At 44.4% G+C, this 10,218-nt stretch overlaps 2 protein-coding genes across 2 annotated transcripts; one reads left to right on the top strand and one right to left on the bottom strand.

Annotated features, from left to right (window-relative positions):
* Positions 1-563: 563 nt before the first annotated feature.
* Positions 564-4,859, top strand: LOC119353385 (TATA box-binding protein-associated factor RNA polymerase I subunit B-like). The gene is made up of 6 exons (XM_037620004.1): positions 564-788; positions 884-1,172; positions 1,254-1,852; positions 1,934-2,090; positions 3,177-3,301; positions 4,196-4,859. The coding sequence occupies exons 1-6, from the start codon at positions 564-566 to the stop codon at positions 4,601-4,603; spliced, it is 1,803 nt and encodes a 600-aa protein (XP_037475901.1). The 3' UTR covers positions 4,604-4,859.
* An 843-nt stretch (positions 4,860-5,702) lies between these two features.
* LOC119276091 lies at positions 5,703-9,771 on the bottom strand. The gene is made up of 4 exons (XM_037557081.1): positions 9,626-9,771; positions 9,077-9,140; positions 8,293-8,406; positions 5,703-6,211 (listed from the first exon to the last, which is right to left on the bottom strand). The coding sequence occupies exons 2-4, from the start codon at positions 9,119-9,121 to the stop codon at positions 6,089-6,091; spliced, it is 282 nt and encodes a 93-aa protein (XP_037412978.1). The 5' UTR covers positions 9,122-9,140; positions 9,626-9,771; the 3' UTR covers positions 5,703-6,088.
* Between the last annotated feature and the right edge of the window lie 447 nt (positions 9,772-10,218).

Genomic DNA, 10,218 nt, shown 5'->3' with positions numbered 1-10,218 from the left:
AAACTGAAAAGTTTGAAATTTTCAAATAAAAGCCTTCATGGAGCTCGGTCTCCGTTTGGCATTTTCGGGAGGTGGCATCGGATTGTACGTTGACAATCAAAAAAAGAGGCAACAAATTTCCAACTAAAAAAAGAAAATCCGAAATCACGTGTGCAGAGAGATAGACTACGGCCCAAGGCCTGCTATGTTAGGCCTGAACCAGGCTCTCCCCGTCCCGAGTCCCTATTGCCGCAGTCTCAGCGGCGCGCCCCTAGTCCCCATCCCCCCTACTCGACCCTAGCCACGGCACTCGCCCTCGCCGGCGCGGCGGGCTTCCTTGTCCTCCGGACCCCCGCCCCCCACTCCAGACCCCTAACTCACGCGTGCCCTAGTTAGATAGTCGCCAGTCGCGTCGGGCGGGTGCCCGACCCAGCTGACGGTGGCGTCGGCGCACCATTGCCGGCCTCTACCTCTGGGCGCCCGCGGCACGAAGGTACCGGGCACAGGCCGCAGGCAAGCATCTTATAGCTAACACCGACAACAACTTTTTTGAACTCCGGAAGGCGCAATCCCACACTTCTCCCATGGATTACGGCGGCGGCGCCTCCCCGGATCACTACGGCGGAGGCAGAGGAGGAAGCATACGCCTGGTCTGCGACAACTGCGGCGCGGCGGATAAGTACAACCCCGACGACGCCGAGGACGGCTTCTTCTCGTGCCGCCAGTGCTCCGTCGTCCACACCTCCACCCAGGCGACTGCCGCGGACCCCGACGATTTCCAAGCCACCGGCACCATGTCCTTCCGCCGAGTTAGCCGAGCCAACAAAACCCCCAAATCCCGTACCCCCGCACCCTAACCAACCCCTTACCCCACTCGGCAGCCCCCTGCTGCGACTGAGACTGACTTCGAGGAGCCGCGCGACTTTGTTGTTGGCGCCAAGGCTTGGGACGAGCCAGAGGAGCTGGGTGCTCGGGTCCGGTGGCGCTACGTGCAGGGGCTGCAGGTGATCCTGCAACAGCAGCTGGAAGTGCTGGTCAAGAGGTACCGGGTGGGCGCGCTTGTCTGTGGCCTGGCTGGAACTATCTGGGTGCGGTGTGTGGCTACCTCCAAGGTGTTCGACGAAATTTGGGCGCGGAAGGTGCTCGTGGAGGACGAGGCTGTGCAGAGACTGAAGTGCTCTGCCAGTGGAGGTGTCAGTTTACTCTCTTGTTCAGTTCATACCATTGAAAGACCAGAGCAAAGTTAGATATATATGTGTATCTTTTGTGTGCAGGCGAACAGAAACCTCAAGAGGTGAAATGTGAATGGGGGGGTGAAGCCTTGCCACGCAAAGACAGGCGAAGGGTTGAGTTCATCTTTGTGCGCTCATTGAGAACGATGCTGCCACTGTACTCAACATTGTCTGTATGTTTCCTGGCATGTCATATTGCCCGGGAAGCCATCCTACCGACTGACATCTATAGGTGGGCAATGGAGGGTAAGCTTCCTTATATGGCAGCATTTACCGAAGTGGACAGGCTTCTTGGGAGCTCTGTAAAACACTGCCCTTTGAGTGCAAGACAACTATTCAGACCAGTCCGAGTGATTGGAACATGGCAACTGGAAGCTGCAGCTGGGTCCATTGCACAACGAATAGGATTGCAGCTTCCTTCAGTTAATTTCTATGCTATTGCTCAACGCTACTTGAATGAGTTGTCTCTGCCGATAGAAAGAATCCTCCCTCATGCTTGCCGCATCTATGAGTGGGCATTGCCTGCAGAACTATGGTTGTCTAGTAATCCATTAAGGGTCCCCACACGGGTCTGTGTAATGGCTATACTAATAGTGGCTCTAAGAGTTCAGTATAACATCCATGGTCAAGGGATATGGGAGGTGAGTATTCCATATAGGATCACTCTCTTAAGTCATGTAAATATAAAATATAATGTATTGAACTTTCTTTTTACCCTTCAGGAGATTTGTGAGACAGGAAGAAATGCAGATGGGTCTGATCCTGATGAGAATTTACCACCATCTATGAGGCCTGAAGGCGGCACTAGTGAGGAATTTGGCACAAGGGAATTGCTATGCACTCTTGCAAGTGCCTATGATAAAATTGATGTTGCGCATGGTAACTTCCAATGACCATTTGCTTCAATCCACATATTTTTTTTCTAGCAATGCACGCATGTCAAGTCTAATCCTTATATTGCCCATTAGTGGTTTATTAAATACTTACCTCCTATGTTACTAAATACATGTTATTCTAGCTTCTAGTGCGGTAGCTATGTCATAAGAGAGACTAATATGGTACTATTTACTCCCTCTGTTAAAATAAGTGTCGTGGTTTTAGTTACTGAGGGAGTATTATGGTAGCCTTGTCATATTTTGTGTTAACAGGTTATACCCTCATATGTGTAGAGCCGCTAGTCTATCTCCATGGTAATTTTCAGTTACTGAGGTAGAATATGTATGGATCATCGCTATAGCTGTATTTCAACCTTTTAGGACATTCACTTTGTATTAAAATTTGGCAAGGCTAGAGTAACATGTATATTTTGTATGGGAGAAAAACAATACGTTGATGTATGCATGGAGTTTGTGGCTTTGTTCTTCACAATAAATAATTTTTTACATTTCTTGGATCTGTACTTCCACACTTAAATAGAGAGCTCCTTAATGCTTGTTAGTGTCTAATAACACTAGGCTTGAACATTTGTGGGGCATCTGCACCAGGCAGCATTACAAAAATTAACAGACAATACACGAGTATCTTCCAGTGAGAAATACTGATTTTCTGCATTACCGCTGGATTGTCTAGTAAGCTACTCTCATGATTCCTTACACAAACAGAGAGTTCTGATACAAACGGCTGTAGAACAACTCATTACGTGTCAAATTTTCAACTTAGACAAAACTGCACTTCCATCTTTCTTTTGTACAGATGGTGATTGGTAACTTCCCTTTAGCATTGTAACTAGATATGTATTTAGACCAATATATTTTGTTATCTTATAAGGAAAGTATAGAAGTACAATAACTTCAAAGTATCATGGATAAAAAATGTGCATGTTGTTCTCATAAGTTCACAAATCACGATGATATGTTTGTTCAAAGTTATAATGGTTTACTGAATGCATTCTTGTCTGGCACTAGTTGTGACTGGACCAAATATTTACTAGTTGTACAAAATTGACTAACTTTTCTGATTCTACAGACTATTCAAAGGACCTTCACTCTTATCTCAAGTACTGCAAAGATATTGTTTTCCCTGGGATTGCATGTTCAATTGAAGAGGATCACTTAATAGAGATCTTTCAGGATATGTACAAAGGACGAGAGGTAATGCACCCAGTTTGATATTGTTGTCAACTCTTGTTCGGTTTTTGCATCAAGCAGTAAAGCTGTAGTGCGTCTCTCTATGATTGTCTCCATCATGGAGTACTTCTCATCTTATCTGACTCCTCAAATCCTCACTGTAATCTTATTTTGTCTTGGCTCTACTTTAATGGTTTCCCTTTTGTGGGCTGGATTATTTTGCTTAGCTGTTATCAGCATCTAGTGTAAACAAGGTTAAAGAATGGTGTCCCTAGGCGCTTGCCTAGATGTGCATAAGCAATAGGCGACGGTCAAACGAGTAGCCTTGGCAGTGGTTGGTGGTGTAGACGGCTAGCCAGGAATCGACTTTTTCTGGCGGGGAAGGGACATACCAGGGAGGGAGCTGCTGTTACTTGCAAGAAAATTGCTATTTATAAAATGTTCTCTATTTTTCTCACCACATATTGATTTTCAACTTCAAATTTATACGGATGCAGCTTTCCTCTTGAGTGCAAACCATTAACAGCAAGGTTGTATCTATGGATGTTATTTCAGAAACAAAATCAGCATGGAAAAATATCTTACTCCCTCCGATCCATATTAATTGTTACAGCTTTAGTATAACTTTAGTACGAAGTTGTACTAAAGCTGCGGCAATTAATTTGGATCGGAGAGAATAAATGATTTTAGAAATCGAACACAAATAGTCTGAAAGATTTTTTGGGAACTCCCAAAATATATTATATTAAAAGATGAAGAACAAGAAAGTTGCTATTCATAAAAAAAGCCCCTATTTCATTTGCCACACATGCTGGTTTTGAACCTAAAATTAATATGGATGTAGCACCTTGAGGATTATGCACGCGTCTTTTGCGGGTGATCGCTGTTGATTTGATGGCTAAACCTATTGCATTGTAGGATGGGAATCCAAAAGCTCACATGGAGGAAACGCAAACCACGAATGGAGTGATGAATAAACGATGTCGGGATGGAACTTCTGTTGGTGCAAGGAGCATTTCTGCATCATCATCAGGGATCCAAAGGATCAAGTCGGAAATGGAAGATCATGGGTTTTGTTATCTGCCGCCAAGGAAGTTGCTTAGATCAAATGGCTACCTTCACTATAGAAGGAAGACAATAACCGGTAGTCTTGTTTGCATCGGACATGCTGATTATTACGTGCTGATACGCTCATTTGCAAAGCTTGCAGAAGTTGATGTTAGGGTTCTGCATACCAGTGTGCTAAAACTTGAGAGGAGACTTGCCTGGATAGACGAGCGGATAGGCAGAAGCTTGGATGCCTTGCAGAATCCACCTATTAGCTAAGTTTTCTTTTTCTTTTTCCATCTACCTAGTTAAGCTAATGATGCGTGAAAGTCGTGTTTCTTTTTCGAGCAAAAGGAAAGGACATGTTGTTTTCATGCTGAAGGTTTGATGGATTGTTGTAATGTGGTGAGTCAGTATAAGAAGCTTTTTTTTTGCGGGGCAGTATAAGAAGCTTTACTCTTTCCTTTTCTTTTGGCAATCAGTAGAGCTCATTTTATAGCTCATACATGTAACACATCAATCTTCAGTCAATTTTGCACACAAGTGGGCATACAGAATTAGCTTCTTTACAAATAAAAAGATGACTTAAAGGAGTTAAAACCATGTCTAAACTCGAAGCTCCATAATCTCAAACCTGCATTGCGGCCTATTGGTCCACATATCCACCAAAACCACCAGGTTATGCCAAATGCACACACCATCACGGAGGAAGTGTTTCAGCTGTCAAGGCAATCAGCACATCTTCATATCTCTGAGCAGCTGCAAGAAAGAACTCCCCACCTGTTGACTAGTAGGCCGCATCAACATTAACCTTGATAAAACCAGGACGGGATGTCTCCCCTTCACCCTTGCAGAAAGTGTTTTTGCAAATGTCTCATGGACCACAATGGCATAGATTGACTTTGCTGCAGTGTCCCTCCTAGTATCCTCCAACTGCGCTTTCTCATCAGGCAGCAACCGATATGGCCATCTTAACGACTTTCGAAGAGGAACTTCCAGAATTTCATAAGCTTCAGTCAGTGGGTCAAAGATCCTCGTTCCATCTACGACCTCTCTAACAGAGGTGGAGCGGGTGATCTTGGAGTCACTCTCCCAACCCCCGGTGCTGATGCTGCTGCTAAGATTTTGTGCCTACCGATATGATCTTGCGCTTGCATAAATTCCATCAATTGTGTCCTATGTATGTAATAACCCTATCCAATGGAAGGTGCTTATATCTCAAAAAAAAGGAGAGGTAAAAAAGGGTCTTCACAATCAGATTTCGTGCCCATTATAAAACTTAGCTGCAAGAAATCCTGATGCATTCCACAACACCCATGAACTGTTTTGAAACTAAGCCCTAGGGATGTAAGCCGCAATGTGCCTGCCAACCCCGGAATGCAAAACAGAACCTCCAGTCAACCTGATTAAACATAAGACATGGACAACAGAACAGTATTGTTCGGCGATTATAGGCTAAGATATGGACCCCAACTAATACTCCGTTCCAAATTACTCGTCGTAGAAATGGATGTATCTAGAACTAAAATACATCTAGATACATTCATACCTGCGACAAGTAATTCGGAACGGAGGGAGTAGATGCAATGCAAGTGGCTTGAAAAATGATCACAAATGTTACCATCCGCCAGGAAAATGTGCTCTTCAGCGCTGTAAACCAAATCAGGCCTTGCCTCAAGCATGCTAACTTATTTACATCTCTATGATCACAAATCATCGCCTATCATCCTGAGATACCATCTCCTTGCAAGATGCAGATGAAGCTTATGGGATTTCGCTCCTGTCTTCTTTCATCGTCCCAGAGGATGATGGTTCACCGCTAGAATCTGGGGAGGCAGCTGCCTGCCGTGGCTCTTCCTTCAAAGAGGTGGGCATCCCTGAAATTTCCTGGGGAAATAGGAGACAGAAGATCTGGGTTAGCATCATATCAGCCTGATGGACTCAGGCCAGAAGAAATAACCCCGGAGTTTGTTGGCGAACAGAAGCATGAATTGCCTGGTGTCAATTGTGCTTATATAGCCACTATCCTCACTGAGACATGTGTTTTGCTAGTCAAATTGCATTCAAGCATAAAATAGTTAGGCTGCAGACTTAAACTTAATGAGTAGAGATGCTTAGTTTTGACACGCTTGGAGTTCAAGGGGTAGAACGTGCAACTTGAAGATAGAACACTACTTATTCCTTATTTTGGGTGAGATGGGTAATCAGAAAGTGCACTTTTGGAACGCTAGCCCTAACAGGCCCATAGCCATATGCCAAAGCCAGAATAGTTAGGCTTTCATTTGACCCCTTGCTAATTTAGTTTCAAATGCAAGAATGCAGCTAACTAACATCTTAATTGCACCAGAAACATGTTATCTTGTTCGAGTGAATATCCCAAGACATAAAACACAAGGTGAATAGAACAGTTAGTTGGCGCCGAACATGGCGACACCTGCTGGCATCGTTCCCCTCCTTGGAGGGGGCATCGTGGGTGCTCTATTTCACCTCTCGAAGTCTCTGGTATTGAACCCTCCAGGTGAACGTTCAAGTTCCCTGTTTCTGCCGGAGGAGGGGACGGCGGCATCCTCGTCACTTCCTCCTTGGAGGCGTCACCTTAGGAGGCCATGGCCTAGCCAGAGAAGACTATCATGTGGAGTTGCCATGTCAGCGTCCGTGGCGGACGACGTGGTCGAGCCATCGAATCGGGCGGTGCACGACCTCACCCGATGTGGAGGACAGAGCGGTGGCTCCGGATCTCGATGTCTTCTTAGGGTGTCGGCTCGGGGCCAGCATGGATGCTGGAGCAGCGGCTTTGGGTCTGGTTGTGGGGTGTCGGCCCCAGTTGCTTGAGTGACGGAGCCGGCGGCTTGCCTAGTGCTCTGCCTCGGGGTCAGTGTGTGTTTTAGGTTTGTAAGTCAGAGCAGTAGCTCCAAAAACTGTTGTGCTGTTGTGGGGTGCCATCTCTGGTTGCTTGGGCGACTGAGTCATTGACTCGTCTGGTTGTGGCCTTGGGACCGGCGTGGATGCCAGATTCAGCGCGGCGGCTTCCAATCTGGTTGTAGGGTGTCGGCTCTAGTTGCTCGTGTGGCGAAACCAGCGGCTCGCCTGGTGCGCGATCTCGGTGCTGGTGTGTGTGTAACTGATGTATCGGTTTCCGGCCAATTTTCCCTATTAACTGGCCAGCTCTTACTCTTACTGAAAAGGCAAAGCTCCTGGCGGTTGCTCGGAAAAAAAAAACAGTTGCACACCCTTCAAGAAAAAGCCGAAGGGTTCAAAACACAAGAGTGACAAAGATAAAGGGTAATAATTATACAAGTTAGAATAAATGATCAAATGAAAAGAAGAAAAGCATCCATGGAGTGATCACATGATAAAGGCGAATATCCATTTGTTGATATTTAACTAAAGGGCATTAATTTACATTATAGGGTGTAAAGAAACAGGTCAATTTGAACTACATAGGAAATCGTAGCAAAAGATGAAATGCATAAAGTTCAGAAATTGTTAAAAACAGTTCCATGTTTGGTTCCCATGCACGACAATACTGTAGCAAATATGTGTGTCTGAATCGCGAGACAGAAATAATATCTCATGTAAACCACTGTAGGCGAATGGTGCATAAAACATATGATCTCAGAGGTCCAGAAATCCTAAAGATAAAAGTGCCCTCCAGGAATAAGAATCAGTGAAAGATACCGAATTGGCACATCTGGTTCAAGGTCAGATTTGTTGCTCTAATAATTCCTTCCTTTGGCTTAAGAATAGACATGTCACTAATAAAATATAATATATCTACTCTTGAGTATGTAAAGGCCTGGGCCTCTCTATGCTTGGGGAAATTAATCATGAGCACCTAAAAAACTGTTGTGGGTACACAAAGAAGAAATTCTGGCAGGAACTCACATGCTTAGGGCCAGCATTAAAAATGATGGTAATAAATGTGCAACATTAAAAAAACACAACAAGTTACAGGATAGCAAATCTACCTTCATAAGGTGCAACCGGAGATCAGTCGGGCGAACTCCCTCACCAATGCACACCATAACAAACTGTGAATAGTTGAAAAGAACATCTGCAGCAGCTTGCTTCTTCTGCTGAGTCTGAAAAATGTAGGCACATAGTTCACAACAACAGTAAAAACTCAAGAAGAGTTGAACATTTTGATCCTTACAAACAATTGATTTAGAAATACAATTCCCACCAAAATCTTGTTTCAAGTAACAGCATAAAATAAGATGAACTGTTCCAACAGTTATATCATGCTCCCTCAGTCCCAAAATAAGTGTCGCCGATTTAGTACAACGTTAGTAGAAAGTTGTACTAGATCAGCGACAATTATTTTGGGACGGAGGGAGTACTCAAATTCTTTTCAAGTATAATCTAACAATTGAAGACTATATACTTGAAGATATCTTATGTGCATCTAGCATTGGTAAACAACATAGCAACTCTCCCATGTGTCCAAACCGGTGCAAATAAGAGAATTTCGGACATATAGCAAACATGTAAAACAAGAACCCAGGCTCTTCTCTTTCTTACTCTGCTGATATTTATAGGCCATGGCTGGCCAACTTAAGTTGAACTTTGAGCACTATTTAACCGATAATATGTGAGTAATGTTACACAAAATTGGTAATATCAGATGGGCATGAAAAACATTTCATGCGATTGTGATACTGTAGCCATGAGAAAAATATTGTACAAGAGATATCTTGTGGTAGTTCAATAGTAACAGCGCCCTATAATAAAAAAGAACTAAAAGATGGGTACCTCATAGTCATCCTCGGTGATCATAGGAGTGTCTTGTGCAGCCATTTTTTTATATCTTCTAATCCTGTTTGAGGTAGGGTACAGATCATATCAGAAACAGATGAATGGTGCCTAAGCCAATCCTCAGCTACGCTTATCTAGATTGGAGAGAATGAAAACAGTGGTTGACAGAATTCCAGTTCCATGTGTACTACGTATTTGGATATTGTTGCACAATTGCAGCGGTGACTATTTTGTTTGTGCATAGCACCCATAAGGCCATAATAACCCGAAACAGCAATGTAATATCTATTTTTACTATCTGGATAAAAATTTCGTCAATAACAACTAACAGCAAAAGCGGTTCGACGGGGGGCAGCGGCAGAAGCTTCAGAATCACCACAGGGAGCTAAGGAAGCAGATGAAAAAGGCCGGTCTCGCCGGAGCGATAGATCGCGTGGCGGCGGAGCCGTGCCGGAGGCGAGGAAGACGGAAGGGGCACTGGCGATTTAGGTCACCACGGGCCGATTCCTCACTACAGGGGGAGGCGAAGCTAAAGGGCACGCTTACCAAGCAGAGCAGGTGGAATCCGGATCGAACACCCCAATCAGCAGGTAGGAGGCGGAGAGGCCGGAGGAGGGCTCGACCTCAAATAGGAACGAGGAAGACGAGCGAGTTCCGGGGAACGAGGAAGAGGAGGTCGAGACGGGCTATCATTTGCGGGGAGCGGCTATGTAACGCCTGCCGTTGCGAGACAAAGGAGTTTTCGCCTCAAGGCGCCCTCCCGTCGTTATTATTGGGCCGGCCCAGCTGGTTGTTGGTACTTTTCGAGGAAATGTTCTAAATACATAACAATACTAGGTAATTGTCCGTGCGTTGAAACGGGGGAATAAAAATCCTAGACGGATGTAGAGTAATTAGCACAAAATTATGGGGAAACCAACCAACTAATTTATTTCTACATCAGATGGGATCAGGAGAGATGCAGGTATCAATAACATGCATAAAAGAACAGTAGTAAAAATAAATAAGACGCCTTAGATTGAAGAATAGAGATACTTCTAATCATAATTTAGCATGCAACCTAGAGTAGCTCATATGTTCAGTATTTTCTAAAGGAAGCATAAGTGACATCCTTTTTTATACTTATTCAGAAAGTTGGA

Source organism: Triticum dicoccoides, chromosome 1A (assembly GCF_002162155.2).
Source record: "Triticum dicoccoides isolate Atlit2015 ecotype Zavitan chromosome 1A, WEW_v2.0, whole genome shotgun sequence".
NCBI lineage: Eukaryota > Viridiplantae > Streptophyta > Magnoliopsida > Poales > Poaceae > Triticum > Triticum dicoccoides.
This window is presented reverse-complemented; position numbering and strand designations above follow the sequence as displayed.

Bases quoted from the DNA above. Each gene is read 5' to 3' on its own strand.
- LOC119353385 (XM_037620004.1), top strand. From the start codon at position 564: ATGGATTACGGCGGCGGCGCCTCCCCGGATCACTACGGCGGAGGCAGA. The intron at 1,173-1,253 runs GTCAGTTTACTC...TTTTGTGTGCAG, and splicing joins AGTGCTCTGCCAGTGGAGGT to GCGAACAGAAACCTCAAGAG. The intron at 1,853-1,933 runs GTGAGTATTCCA...TTTACCCTTCAG, and splicing joins ATGGTCAAGGGATATGGGAG to GAGATTTGTGAGACAGGAAG.
- LOC119276091 (XM_037557081.1), bottom strand. From the start codon at position 9,121: ATGGCTGCACAAGACACTCCTATGATCACCGAGGATGACTATGAG. The intron at 8,407-9,076 runs GTACCCATCTTT...TACATTTTTCAG, and splicing joins TCACCGAGGATGACTATGAG to ACTCAGCAGAAGAAGCAAGC. The intron at 6,212-8,292 runs GTAGATTTGCTA...CTATTTCCCCAG, and splicing joins TCCGGTTGCACCTTATGAAG to GAAATTTCAGGGATGCCCAC.